The 15,256-nt window shown below is 40.7% G+C and overlaps 1 protein-coding gene across 2 annotated transcripts in view; it reads left to right on the top strand.

Moving 5' to 3' along the window:
* Window positions 1-15,256, top strand: part of TTF2 (transcription termination factor 2) — a 49,929-nt gene that overhangs the window by 5,469 nt on the left and 29,204 nt on the right. For both annotated transcript variants that reach the window (XM_010344069.3, XM_074381205.1), the window contains exon 4: window positions 15,062-15,128. In XM_010344069.3, the coding sequence (XP_010342371.1) occupies window positions 15,062-15,128 (67 nt within the window). The remainder of the gene's footprint in view (window positions 1-15,061; window positions 15,129-15,256) is intronic.

The raw sequence follows: 15,256 nt of genomic DNA, 5'->3' as shown, positions 1-15,256 counted from the left end.
CGGTCTCGAGCTTCTGAGCTCAGGCAGTCCACCCGTCTCGTCCTCCCAAAGTGCTAGGATTACAGGTGTGAGCCACTGCGCTTAGCCTGTTTTTTTTTTTTTTTCCAAGTACCTGTTTCATATAGGTCTATTATCTATACTTCAAATTACTTTTGTGTAGTGTAGTATTTTTGCACATGTTACAATTGTTTTAGCATCATGTTTTGAAGATTTTCCTTTCCCCATTGAAATGCTTGGCATCTTTGCAAAAAATCAATTGATCTAATATATGTGAGTCTGTTTCTGGGGTCACTAATCTGTTTCATTGATCCATTTGCCTACCTTTGTGTAATTAATGAGATAAAATAGTGTGAGTCTTCTGACTTTATTCTTTTTCGAGATTGTGTTGGCTACTCTAGGATCTTTGCATTTCCGTATAAAATGTAGAATAAAAACAAACTAAAAAGTAAATACAAATAAAATGTAGAATCAGTTTTAAAATTTTCCACAGAAGACCCTGTTGGGATTGCATTGAATCTAAATAGATCAATTTGGAGAGAACTGTCAATATTGAGGCTTCTAATCCATGAACATGGCACATTTATTTACGACTTTAAAAATGTCTCTCAGCATTGTTTAATAGTTTTCATTACAGAGCTCCTATACATCTTTTGTTAAATTTATTTCTCAGTGTTTATGATTTTTAGTACTGTTGTAAATGGAATTCTTTTAAAATTTCATTTTTGGATTGTTTTCTGCTGGTACAGTGGAGCTGGTAAGCCTTTATTGCATGAAGTTATTATATTCTCCTGACACTGAAAATCATGTACATGCTACTAGAGGCCCTTTACCATACAGATGCACTGTGGTAGGTCTTAGGAAGCCATTGAAGGAGTTTTGATCCAATTTACATTAAAAGAAGAATTATGGAGGACCGATTAGAAAGTGAAACAAAGAGACCACTGAAATAATAGCTGCCATTGAAAGCCCACTACATACTTTTTTTTTTTCTTTATTGGTAGAGACAAAGCTCACTGTATTACCCAGGCTACTCTCAATCTCCCGGGCTGAAGCAGTCCTCCCGTCTCAGCCTCCCAAAGTGCTGGGATTATAGGTGTGAGCCACTGCACCTAGCCTCTTCATTATCTTTTGCCTTCATATAATTTGTTGTGATCTATTTCAGCGTCCCTGTTTACCAGACAGATGAAGAAGCTACCACTGAGACAGGTCAGAAAGGGAATCTGAGGACCCATGGTTATGCAGTGGCATTGCTGGGATTTAAACCCAGGGCCAACTGATTCCAGACATGCCAACTTTCTTTTATGAGACAGGTGATGGGCCTGAATTGAGGCAGTGGCAGTGGAATTGGGTGCAGTTGGAATGGAGAAAACTTTGAAAGAGCACTGATAAGATGTATTTCCTGATAGGGCATATAAGCAGGTTCCTTCCTCCATTTTCTATCTGGAATAGCACTCAGGAAGTTGGTGGTTCCAACTTCCCTGAGTTGGAGGACTTGGAGACAGAACGTGTTTGGCCTCAGTCTGGTGTTTGGCACATTGTCAGTGTTCAGTAGGGAGATGGTTGCTAAGGTGGAGTTTCTTTTAAAAAAAAAAAAAGAAAAAAATATATATATATATATTATTGCACTTTAGGTTCTGGGGTACATGTGCAGAACATGCAGGATTGTTGCATAGATACATACATGGCAATGTGGTTTGCTGCCTCCATCCCCCAATCACCTATATCTGGCATTTCTCCCCATGTTATCCCTTCCCAACTCTCCACCCCCCGCTATCCCTCCCCAGTTCCCCCCAACAGACCCCAGTGTGTGATGCTCCCTTCCCTGTGTCCATGTGTTCTCATTGTTCAACACCTGCCTGTGAATGAGAACATGCAGTGTTTGATTTTCTGTTCTTGTGTCAGTTTGCTGAGAACGTTGGTTTCCAGATTCATCCATGTCCCTACAAAGGACGCAAACTCATTGTTTTTCATGGCTGCATAGTATTCCATGGCGTATATATGCCACATTTTCCTTGTCCAGTCTATCATTGATGGGCATTTGGGTTGGTTCCAGTTCTTTGCTATTGTAAATAGTGCCTCAGTGAAAATACCTGTGCATGTGTCTTTATAACAGAACAATTTATAATCCTTTGGATATATGCCCAGTAATGGGATTGCTGGGTCAAATGGAATTTCTATTTCTAGGTCCTTGGGGAATCACCACACTGTCTTCCACAATGGTTGAACTAATTTACACTCCCACCAACAGTGTAAAAGTATTCCTATTTCTCCACATCCTCTCCAGCATCTGTTTCCAAATTTTTTAATGATCGCCATTCTGACTGGCATGAGATGGTATCTCAATGTGGTTTTGATTTGCATTTCTCTAATGAGAAGTGATGATGAGCATTTTTTCATATGTTTGTTGGCCTCATATATGTCTTCTTTTGAAAAGTGTCTATTCCTATCCTTTGCCACTTTTGAATGAGTTTGTTTGTTTTTTTCTTGTAAATCTGTTTTAGTTCTTCGTAGATTCTGGATATTAGCCCTTAGTCAGATGGGTTGATTGCAAAAATTTTTTCCCATTCTGTTGGTTGCTGGTTCACTCTAATGATTGTTTCTTTTGCTATGCAGAAGCTCTGGAGTTTAATTAGATCCTATTTGTCTATTTTGGCTTTTGTTGCTAATGCTTTTGGTGTTTTAGTCATGAAGTCCTTGCCTACGCCTATGTCCTGAATCGTTTTGCCTAGGTTTTCTTCTAGGGTTTTTATGGTGTTAGGTCTTATGTTTAAGTCTTTAATCTATCTGGAGTTAATTTTAGTGTAAGGTGTCAGGAAGGGGTCCAGTTTCTGCTTTCTGCACATGGCTAGCCAGTTTTCCCAATACCATTTATCAAACAGGGAATCCTTTCCCCATTGCTTGTTTTTGTCAGGTTTGTCAGAGATCAGATGGTTGTAAATGTGTGGTGTTTCCTCCAAGGCCTCTGTTGTGTTCCATTGGTCTGTATCTCTGTTTTGGTACCAGTACCATGCTGTTTTGATTACTGTAGCCTTGTAGTATAGTTTGAAGTCAGGTAGTGTGATGCCTCCAGCTTTGTTCTTTTTGCTTAGAATTGTCTTGGCTATGTGGGCTCTCTTTTGGTTCCATATAAAGATTAAGGTGGGTTTTTCCAGTTCTGTAAAGAGGGTCATAGGTAGCTTGATGGGGATAGCGTTCAATCTATAAATTACTTTGGGCAGTATGACCATTTTCACGACATTGATTCTTCCTAACCATGAGGATAGAATGTTTTTCTATCTGTTTGTGTCCTCTCTTATTTCGTTGAGCAGTGGTTTGTAGTTCTCCTTGAAGAGGTCCTTTACATCCTTTGTTAGTTGTATTCCTGGGTATTTTATTCTCTTTGTAGCAATTGTGAATGGCAGTATGCTCTTGATTTGGATCTCTTTAAGTCTGTTACTGGTGTATAGCAATGCTTGTGATTTCTGCACATTGATTTTGTATCCTGAAATTTTGCTGACGTTGCTTATCAGTTTCAGGGGCTTTTGGGCTGAGGCGATGGGTCTTCTAAATATACAGTCATGTCGTCTGCAAATAGAGACAATTAGACTCTCTCCTTTCCTAGTGGAATACCCTTTTTTTCCTTGCCTGATTGCCCTGGCTAGAACTTTCAATACTATATTGAATAGGAGTGGTGACAGAGGGCATCCTTGTCTAGTGTCAGATTTCAAAGGGAATGCTTCCTGTTTTTACCTATTCAGTATGATATTGGCTGTGGGTCGTAAATAGCTTTTATTATTATTTATTTTTATTTTTATTTTTATTTTTTTTGAGACAGAGTTTCACTCTTGTTACCCAGGCTGGAGTGCAATGGCGCGATCTCGGCTCACCGCAACCTCCGCCTCCTGGGTTCAGGCAATTCTGCTGCCTCAACCTCCTGAGTAGCTGGGATTACAGGCATGTGCCACCATGCCCAGCTGATTTTTTGTATTTTTAGTAGAGACGGGGTTTCACCATGTTGACCAGGATGTTTTCGATCTCTTGACCTCGTGATCCACCCGCCTCGGCCTCCCAAAGTGCTGGGATTATAGGCTTGAGCCACCGCGCCCGGCTAGCTTTTATTATTTTGAGATATGTTCCATCGATACCTAGTTTATTGAGGAGTTTTCAGCATAAAGGGCTGTTGAATTTTGTCGAAGGCCTTCTCTGCATCTATTGAGATAATGATGTGGTTTTTGTCTTTGGTTCTGTTTATATGGTGCATTACATTTATAGACTTGCATATGTTGAACCAGCCTTCCATCCCTGGGCTGAAGCCTGCTTGATTGTGACGGATAAGCTTTTTGATGTGCTGTTGCAATCAGTTTGCCAGTATTTTATTGAAGATTTTTGCATCTATGTTTATCATGGATATTGGCCTGAAGTTTTCTTTTTTTGTTGAGTCTCTGCTGGGTTTTGGTATCAGGTTGATGTTGGTCTCATAAAATGTTTTGGGAAGGATACCCTCTTTTTAGATTGTTTGGAATAGTTTCAGAAGGAGTTGGTACCAGCTTCTCTTTGTATGTCTGGTAGAATTCAGCTGTGAACCCATCTGGACCTCAGCTTTTTTTGGTTGGTAGGCTCTTAATTGCTGCCTCAACTTCAGCCCTTATTATTGGTCTATTCAGGGTTTCAACTTCTTCCTGGTTTAGGCTTGGGAGGATGCAAGTGTCCAGGAATTTATCCATTTCTTCCAGGTTTACTGGTTTATGTACATAGAGTTGTTTGTAGTAATCTCTGATGGTAGTTTGTATTTCTGTGAAATCAGTGGTGATATCCCCTTTATCGTTTTTTATTGCATCTATTTGACTCTTCTATTTTTTGTTAATCTGGCTAGTGGTCTCTCTATTTTGTTGATCTTTTTGAAAAACCAGCTCCTGGATTTATTGATTTTTTGAAGGGTTTGTTATGTCTCTATCTCCTTCAGTTCTGCTCTGATCTTAGTTATTTCTTATTTTCTGCTAGCTTTTGAGTTTTTTTGATCTTGCTCCTCTAGCTCTTCCAATTTTGATGATAGGGTGTCCATTTTAGATCTTTCCTTGCTTCTCATGTGGGCATTTATTGCTATAAATTTTCCTCTAGACACTGCTTTAAATGTGTCCCAGAAATTCTGGTAAGTTGTGTCTTTGTTCTTGTTGGTTTCAAAGAACATCTTTGTTTCTGCCTTCATTTCATTGTTTATCCAGTCAACATTCAAGGGCCAGCTGTTCAGTTACATGAAGTTGTGCAGTTCTGAGTGAGTTTCTTAATCCTGAGTTCTAATTTGATTTTCCTGTGGTCTGAGAGACTGCTTTGATTTCCATTCTTTAGCATTTGCAGAGGAGTGATTTACTTCCAATTATGTGGTCAGTTTTAGAGTAGGCGTGATGTGGTGCTGAGAAGAATGTATATTCTATGGATCTGGGCTGGAGAGTTCTGTAAATGTCTATTAGGTTAGCTTGGTCCAGGTCTGAGTTTAAGTCCTGGATATCCTTGTTAATTTTCTGTCTCGTTGATCTGTCTAATATTGACAGTGGACTGTTAAAAGTCTCTCACTATTATTGTGTGGGAGTCTAAGTCTCTCTGTAGGTCGTTAAGAACTTGCTTTATGGCTGGGCGCGGTGGCTCAAGCCTGTAATCCCAGCACTTTGGGAGGCCGAGGCGGGTGGATCACGAGGTCAAGAGATCGAGACCATCCTGGTCAACATGGTGAAACCCCGTCTCTACTAAAAATATTTTTTAAAAAATCAGCTGGGCATGGTGGTGCATGCCTGTAATCCCAGCTACTCAGGAGGCTAAGGCAGGAGAATTGCCTGAACCCAGGAGACGGAGGTTGCGGTGAGACGAGATCGCGCCATTGCACTCCAGCCTGGGTAACAAGAGCGAAACTCCGTCTCAAAAAAAAAAAAAAAGAACTTGCTTTATGTTTCTGGCTGCTCCTGTATCGGGTGTGTATATATTTAGGATCGTTAGCTCTTCCTGTTGCATTCATCCTTTTACTATTATGTAATGTCCTTTGTCTCTTTTGATCTTTGTTGGTTTAAAGTCTATTTTATCATAGACTAGGATTCTAACTCCTGCTTTTTTTTTTTTTGCTCTCCATTTGTTTGGTAAATCTTCCTCCATCCATTATTTTGAGCCTGTGTGTATCCTTGCATGTGAGATGGGTTTCCTGGATACAGCACACCAATTGGTTTTGACTTTTTATCCAATTTATCAATCTGTGTCTTTTGAGTGGGGCGTTAAGCCCATTTACATTTAGGGTTAATATTGTTGTGTGTGAATTTGATACTGCTATTTTGATGCTAGCTGGTTGTTTTGCCCATTAGTTGACCCAGTTTCTTCATTGTGTCGATGCTTTTTACCATTTGGTATGTTTTTGGAGTGGCTGGTACTGGTTATTCCTTTCTGTGTTTAGTGCTGCTTTCAGGAGCTCTTGTAAGGCAGGCCTGGTAGTGATGAAATCTCTGAGCAATTGCTTGTTCATAAGGGATTTTATTTCTCCTTTGCTTATGAGGCTTAGTTTGGCTGGATATGAAATTCTAGGTTGATAGTTCTTTTCTTTAAGGATGTTGAATATTGGCCCCCACTCTCCTCTGGCTTGTAGGGGTTCTGCTGAGAGATCCGCTGTGAGTCTGATGGGCTTCCCTTTGTGGGTAACCCAACCTGTCTCTCTGGCTGCCCTTAGCATTTTTTCCTTCATTTCAACCCTGGTGAATCTGACGATTGTGTGTCTTGCGGTTGCTCTTCTTGAGGAATATCTCTGTGGTGTTCTCTGTATTTCCTGGACTTCAATATTGGCCTGGCTTGCTAGTTTGGAGAAGTTCTCCTGGATGATAGCCTGAAGAGTATTTTCCAGCCTGGATTCATTCTCTCCATCACATTCAGGTACACCTATCAAAGATAGATTAGGTCTTTTTACATAATCTCATATTTCTTGGAGGCTTTGTTCATTTCTTTTCACTCTTTTTTTCTCTAATCTTGCCTTCTTGTTTTATTTTATGGAGTTGATCTTCAGTCTCTGTAGTCCTTTCTTCTGCTTGGTCAGTTCAGCTATTGAAAGTTGTGCATGCTTTGCGAAGTTCTCATGTGTTTTTCAGCTCCATCAGGCCATTTATATTCTTCTCTAAGCTGTTTATTCTCTTTAGCATTTCATCAAACCTTTTTTCAAGGTTCTTAGTTTCTTTGCATTGGGTTAGAACATGTTCTTTTAGCTCAGAGAAGTTTGTTATTACCCCCTTCTGAAACCTGTTTATGTGAGTTCATCAGACTCATTCTCCATCCAGCTTTGTTCCTTTGCTGGTGAGGAGTTGTGATCCCTTGGAGGAGGAGATTTGTTCTGGTTTTAGGTGTTTCATCCTTTTTGCGCTGGTTTCTTCCCATGTTTGTGGATTTATCTGCCTGTGTTCTTTGTAGTTGGTGACTTTCAGATGGGGTCTCTGAGTAGATGTCCTTGTGTTGATGATGAAGTTATTTCTTTCTGTTTCTTAGTTTTCCTTCTAACAGTCAGGCCTCTCTGCTGTAGGACTTCTGGAGGTCCACTCCAGACCCTGCTTGCCTGGGGATCACCTGTGGTGGCTGCAGAATAGTAAGGGTTGCTGCCAGTTTCTTCTTCTGTTATCTTTGTCCCAGAAGGATACTCGCCAGATGTCCACCTGAGCTGTCCTTTAGGAGGTGTCTCTTTGGATATACAGGGGTCAGGGAGCTTCTTGAGGAGACACTCTGACTCTTACAGGAGCTCAAATGCTGAGCTGTGAGCTCCATTGTTCTGTTCAGAGCTACTGGGCAGGTACATTTAAGTCTGCTGCAGTGAAACTCATAACTGCCTTTTTTTCCCAGGTGCTCTGTCCTGGGAAGGTGGGGCTATATTTATAAGTTCCTGACGTGCTGCTTCCTTTTTTTCAGAGCTGCCCTGCCCAGCAAGGAGGTAGCCTAGTTACAGTCTGCCAGCAGAGGCATTGCTGAGCTGCCGTGGGCTCTGCCCAGCTGCTGTGTGAATTTCCTTGTGGTTTTGTTTATAGTGGTATAGTTAGAACTGCCTTGGTAATGGCAGACTGCCTCTGTAATGGCAGATTGCCTCTGTAATGGCAGACTGCCTCTTTAATGGCAGACTGTCTCGGTAATACTGGACTTCCTCGGTAATGGCGGTCTGCCTCAGTAGTGGTGGACTGCCTCAGTAATGTCAGAGGCCCTTCCCCCCACAGAGCTGGACTGTCCCAGGTCCAGCTGTGCTAGCTTTGAAACTCAATCCAGAGCATTTCAGATAGCTAGTCTGGTGGGGTGGGACCTGCCGAGCCAGATCACCTGGCTCTGTGTTCCAGCCCCCTTTGTTTCAGTTGAATGGGTGGCTCTGTCTCCCGGGCATTCCAGACGCCAGTTGAAACAGCCACCCAGGTTTGTGTGAGTTTTTGTGGGGAGACCTGCTGCACCAGCTGAAACAGCCGTGCTGGAAACTCGTGGCACTTTTCAGCCCGGGAATCTCCTGGTCTGTGGGCAGTAATAACTCGTTTGGAAATGCGGTGATCACTCACCCTCTGCACTCCAGAGCTGTTCCTGTCCGCCATCTTAGGTCCGCCTCCGCTAAGGTGGAGCTTCTGGGTAATGTGTTTACATTAAGCAGGACGAGGAAGAAAGGTAATGTTGATAGAGTATTGGGATGTGTGGCCAACACATACAGCTTTGGACTAATCATCTTTTTTTTTTTTTTTGGAGACAGGGTCTTGCTCTGTCGCCCAGGATGGAGTGCATTGGCACAATCTCGGCTCACTGTAACCTCTGCCTCCCAGGTTCAGGTGATTCTCATGTCTCAGTCTCCCAAGCAGCTGGGATTACAGATGTGTTTCATGATGCCCAGCTAATTTTTGTATTTTTAGTAGAGACCGGGTTTTGCCATGTTGGCCAGGCTGGTCTTGAACTCCTAGCCTCAAGTGGTCCGCCTGCCTCAGCCTCCCAAAGTACTGGGATTATAGGTGTGAGCCACCACACCTGGCCAAATTGTATCCTGTTTTCATATGAAACCAGCTAGAAAAATGAGTGTGCAGTTCTGAAGAAAGGTCTTCCTGAAGTCAGAATTTTGAGAACTTGCTGTTAACATTCTTTGTACTAGATAGATGAGACTGAGAGGGGATTATTATTTTAAAATAGAACAAAAAAGTATGTTAAATGTATTTCTCTTAGCCCAAATCCAGAACACTATTACCAGGAGGTATTTACTGGAGCTTTAAAAAGGTTGTCTTAGGGTCAGGCTCTGTGGCTCACACCTGTAATCCCAGCACTTTGGGAGACCAAGGCAGGCAGATCACTTGAGGTCAGGAGTTCGAGATCAGCCTGGCCAACATGGTGAAGCTCTGTCTCTAGTAAAAATACAGAAAAAATAGCTGGATGTGGTAGCAGATTCCTGTAATCCCAGCTACTCAGGAGTTAGGAGAATCACTTTGAGCCTGGGAAACGGAGGTTTCAGTGAGCCAAAATCACATCACTTCACTCCAACCTGGATGACATAGCGAGTCAGTCTCAAAAAAAAAAAAAAAAGATTGTCTTAGGACAAATAAAAGTAAAAGGCAGTTCTCAACACACAAACAAATTCAAAAACAATAACAACAGAAAACCTGGTACCCTGATAGGTGGTATGGACTGGGAATTTAAGCAGAAATAGATAAGCCTATATGTGGATGATGGCTTCCTTAGTGAACATTAAGGATGTTCAGCCAGAACCCTTGGAGAGTGACCTATGGGAGCACAGCTTTCCCTCACACAGTCTAGGTTTTCTTTTTAAGAACTTAAGTATTTTACATCCTCAAATTAATACTTTTTGGCTTAATGTAGCCAGGAACAACAGAGTAATGGAAGGGAGGTATAAACTGAATCAAAGATGCCTGTGTTTCATCCCTTGCGTATTTGTGTGCAGATCTCTAACTGAACACCAGATGGCACCACTCGCCAGCATTTGACTGGCCCTTTGGATGTGGCCCTCTGTGTACAGGCAGGAAAGGAAACTGGAAATCTCAGTAGAACCAGAGAGGAGAAATCTTGCCTTGACACGAACGATGTGGCACACCCTGGTATACAAATGTTGGACACTGTCACTGAGCTCCTGAGTTTATGTTTTCCTTTCTCTCTGTTTCTCACAGAACTTTCACTCTCAAGGACACAGGGTCAAAGTAAATGGAAATATTTATAGATGTGGATATAACAAGTTTTAGTTCTTTAAATAACTGGCTGTGGTGAGATGTTCAAAATATTTTACTTTTAATAACCCTTGAAACTTCTGATGTCTAGAAAACTCCTCATGTTGTTGGCTATTGGGTGAAATTGACTTGTGGGTTATCTAGCCCTAGTATAGTGAGCAGGCTGATGATGGAGAGGCAACCAGACATGCACCAGACCCAGCCAGTACCTCGGGCCCCACCAGCTTGAAGCACCCACTGAATAAAGCCATACTTTGAGGCCGTGTACAGTATCATGCACTGTGCTGTGCAATGGGAGCAGTCCCTGTGGTTAAAGGATATTAACCCTTTGTAGTATGTGCGGCAATTACGTTTTCCCAGTTTACTTTTTGTTTTATAGTTTTGCTTATAGTATTTTCATCACATGGAAGTGTAAACTTTGAAAAATTACTAAATTCTTTATTTCTCAGGCTCAGAGTTTTATGCCATGCTTAGAAAAGCCTTCTTCACTTTACAACTACAAGAATATTCATCTCTGTTTTTTTCTCAGAACATTTGCAATTTGGTTTTTTACTTTTACATTTTTTTCCCATCTTGAATGTTCATGCAAAAGAATGAGGTAGAAATTCAGCTTTATGTTTTTCCAGAGCTGCAGCATGTAAAGACGTGAACTCATAATCCCTAAGGAACCTTTGACATACCTGGAATAAGAGTTAGACATACCAAGATTGGGGTGCAGTGTCTTCTGCACATTACAGAGTACTAAAATTGAAGACATTCAGATACCTGATGGTTCTGTGACTCTAAGACCTACAGTTCAGGGCTAGGAAGGTTACTGAGAAAGTGGAGGAGTTGAGACTTGAGGATGTCCTTGAATGACCTTGACATCAAAATTGAATTCATCAAAAGTGAATTCTTAATGGGGGAAAGGACAAGGAAGTGTTGAGGCGGAAGAGCTTCAGCAGAACCGCGGACGTAGGAACAAGCAGGGTGGTCAGCAAGAGTGAGTTTGGCATTACTGTCCTCTCTTAGGACCTTGGTATGTATCAGGCTTTGCTCTGATTGTGCTTCATCCTCATCACGACTGTATGAGGATGTACCATATTATGTTGTCATGTTACAGAAGAGGAGACTGCCACAGGGGGCAATCAAGTAAGGCATCTGATGTTTCAGAACTAATTATATGGCAGGGCTGGGATTCGAGCCAAGGGAGGATAGTTCCTGGAGCCTGAGAGAACCATAGTCTTGCTAAAGTAATGCACTTGGCAATGTCATATTGGGTTGGACACTTACCCTTAGGAAGAAGGGAGGATTTGTGTTTTGGTGGAGAAGACAGGAATGAAGAGGTCTGGCTTCCTCTGGCTGGTGTCTTCATCATTATTGCCTATAACCTCTGTCCTGGAAAACAAGTAATGAACATACTGCAGAAATTAATGCTTTTCTTTATAGTGAAATTTATATTTGCTTTCTCTGTGAAAATATTTTCTACTTCATTCTTTGTTGATTTACAATATAATAAACATAACAAACAAAAACTTTTTATCCTAAAATCCGAGAAGCCCATCCAGATAGATTTTAATTAAAAATGTAAGGGAAAGCATTTTTAGCACTGCCTAGCACATAGCAGATGTTCAGTGTGTTTTCTTCCTTCTTTCTCCAAATCTTGCCCTTCTCCTGAAAGTATACGTGGCATGAGTTCTAAAGTAGACACTACAGTCATGAGTCACTTAACAATGGGGATATATTCTGAGAAATGCATCATTGGGAGATTTCATTGTTGTGCAAACATGATCTTAGACAAACATACTTGGTATAGCCTAATACATACCTAGGTTACAGACCTGTACAGTGTGTTACTATCCCGAATATTGTAGGCATTCATAACACAGTGTTAAGTATTTGTGTCTCTAAATAAAGAAAATGTACAGTAAAGATACAGTTTTATCATCTCATGGGACCACAGTTGCATGTGGCGTCCACTGTTGACTGAAACGTCATTACGCAGCACGTGACTGTACTTGAGAAATATTCTTTCAGTAAAGACTTCAAGTATGCTTTAAACAACAGCAGGGATTTGTTCTTGATTTATTTCTATAAGTAGTAGCACCCACTGATGACAGCTGCTACTTTGAGTTTTATGCATTCAAAGCATTTCAGAAATTGTAATACATATGTTTAATATATTGCAGTGAAAAAAGTTAAAGAAACCAGTAAGATTTTAAAAATTGTGAACTTGGATGGGAAAATTGTGTTTGTACAAGAGGGAGGGGCTGGACCTATTTTCTTTTTAGCTTAACGTTTATGGACTACTTTTCTGTTTGGGGCTTGTTTATCTTTGTCCTGGTGAAGTGGTAGCATCAAGGGACCAGGTCCTGCTCAGGACTCCTTCTGAATTAGGATGCAGACTGTTGTGATTCATGCTGTACATCATGGGACTGGTTTAAGAAGTTAGAAAAAGAACAGTAAATTAAACTGAAGGGAAAGCGGAAGAAAGGAATTAATGTTGGTAAAAATTGCATTTAATGCGTTAGAAAGCAGCATATGGAGAACTAATACCGAAAATCAAAGGCTAACATGGTCAAGAAAAACAGCGCACATACACAATATGAAAAATAAGGAGCTGCACCACAGACGTATTGAAACATACATGAAATGACCTATTGGCAGTTTCACTCATTGTGCCACTGCTTTTAATAGTAAAGGATAAGAAACAGCCGAACCATCGATTGAGAGGGTTCTGATTAAAAACAATGCAACGTCCCATATAGTGGAAAAGTGCAATTGTAAAAAAAAAAAATAATAAAAAGGAACTTCTTTACATGTGTGTTCTTATAGGAAAATTTTCAAGGCATTTATTAGGTAAAAGAAACGCAAGGTATTTAGCCATACGTATGTTATGCTACCCATTTGTGTAGAGGAGGAAGGAAGAATATATTTATATTGACTTCAATATGCATTTAAAAATCTCTGGAAAGGTAAACGAAAAACTAATGAGCGATTACGTGTTGGGCAGGAAGTGAACTGGGCAGAGAGGGTGTGAGGGGGCATCTCACTGCCTTTTTAATAATTTTAAAACTGAACACATTACCTGTTTCAACAAACAAAATACATATTTTTAAAGCTCTTTAATCAAAAGTTTTTGAGGAGTTATTTTAGGTAATGACATAAATCAGTTCTATTTTATGCAGTAGTACTGAATTACGTACAACAGGCTAGGGATAGTTGGGAATAAAGTGATCATATGTGGTTTTTGCCCTCTAGTAGCTGAAAATATATTTGGACCGTCAGCTATATTTTATAGCTGGACAGTCAGCTTTATTAGGTTGGTGTAAATGTAATTGTGGTTTTTTTCCATTAAAAGTAATAGCACAGAGGCAGTTCATAGATAAACAGGGAAGGGAATGTAGGGAAACCTTATCAAGCGGGTATGACTTAAGCTGGGCCTTGAGGGACCAGCAGGACTTGTGTAGCTGGAGTTGGGGGAGAGGGTGGACAGATAGGGGTGAGAGGATATCCTCTGGATGAAGAACAGTACCCATGCAAAGTCAGGTAGGCTGGAGGGTGCATGGCTTAGTTCGGGAATGGAACAGCATAGACACCTCTGGATAGCTGGAGTACGGGGCCGTGTTTGTGTGTACAGGAACTTCTTGCACTGGGATGTTAAGTCTACATTCGGCCTTCTTTTTTGATGGAAGAGTATAAATATATACAGAAGGAAGACAGAGCACTGTAACATGAGCTTCAACAATCACCAGCTCATGGCTACTCTTGTTCTCTGTGTACCCTAGCCACTTCACCCCATAACTCCTGCCCTGTTTTGAAAGAAATCCCAGGTAACATTATTTCATCTGTCCATATTTTAGTGCGTAGCTTTAAAAGATACGGACTATTTTTTTAAAAAGTATTTTTATGTTTTAGAGAAGGGAGTCTTGCTATGTTGCCCAGGTTTGGATGCAGTGGCTGTTCACAGGCATAATCTTAGCACAGCTCAGCCCTGACCTCAGGTGATCCTCCTGTCTCAGCCTGCTGCGTAGGCGGGACTACAGGTGTGTGCCGCTGCATCCAGCCGGACTCTTCCTTACATACCAGTTAGTAGATAGATTTTCAGTGGATTCATAAATGTCATAGGTTTTGTTTTGGTTTTGGTTTTTTTTTTTTTTTTTTAGCAGTTTTTGTTTATTTGTGTAAATCGGGATCCAAATAAGGTTCACAAATTGGAATTGATTAATATGTCTTTTAAGTCTCTTACGTTTTCCATCATCTTTTTTTCCCCTCCTTTGTAACTTATTTATTGAAGAGATCAGGTTGTTTGTCCTATCTCACTTCCCACTGCAAGATTTTGCAATTTGTATTCCCCATGGTCTAATTTTATGCATTCCTCGGTGGTTTCTATTTCCTACAAATTGGTCATTGGATCCAGAGGTTAGTTTTTTGTTTGTTTTGGCTTGGTGGTTTTAGGATTTTTTGGCAACATTGCTGTATAGTGTGGTGGCCCCCCTTCAGGGACACACAGTGTCTGGTTCTCTCTCATTTTTCTAATTTTAGTGGCCATTGCTGATCAGTGTTTCTATTTCAGTCATTCTTCACAGACGAAGAAGAAAAAACCTGTGTGCATTCTCTGGCTACCGTGGCATATTTATTCTTTGACTTCCCAGCCCTTATAAAATGTTTTGTGCGTAAATAATTTTTAATATAGAATGATAATAATATATAAATAAGATATAAAATGTCCTGTGCAGTAAATAATTTTTAAATGTGTATACAAAAGTAGTGGGTTTCAAGTGACTTCCCAAAGCCAGTATCAAATAGTTGCAAGATGTTTTCTTGGATTAAAAATAAGTTTATCTCTTGTTCTAATGGATTTTCATACCGCTGATTATTTGTGTTTTGTACTCCGTTAGATTGTTCTTCCGATGCATTCGAAGTAAGACAGAGGGGAAACACTGGTGTGGAAGTATTCCATGGCAGGTAGGAATTATTCATTGGTTTTCAAACCTGCTGTGTTAAGACTTTTACTGAGCAGCTTCACCTGAAAAGGCCTTGAAGTTCACACAAACGAGTTGGTCTTCATCAAACTGTCTCTGAAAGATAGTTTT

The sequence above is a fragment of the Saimiri boliviensis genome, chromosome 11, assembly GCF_048565385.1.
Source record: "Saimiri boliviensis isolate mSaiBol1 chromosome 11, mSaiBol1.pri, whole genome shotgun sequence".
In the NCBI taxonomy this organism is placed as follows: Eukaryota; Metazoa; Chordata; class Mammalia; order Primates; family Cebidae; genus Saimiri; species Saimiri boliviensis.
The sequence above is the reverse complement of the archived record's forward strand: the minus strand, read 5'-3'. Positions and strand labels throughout refer to the sequence as shown.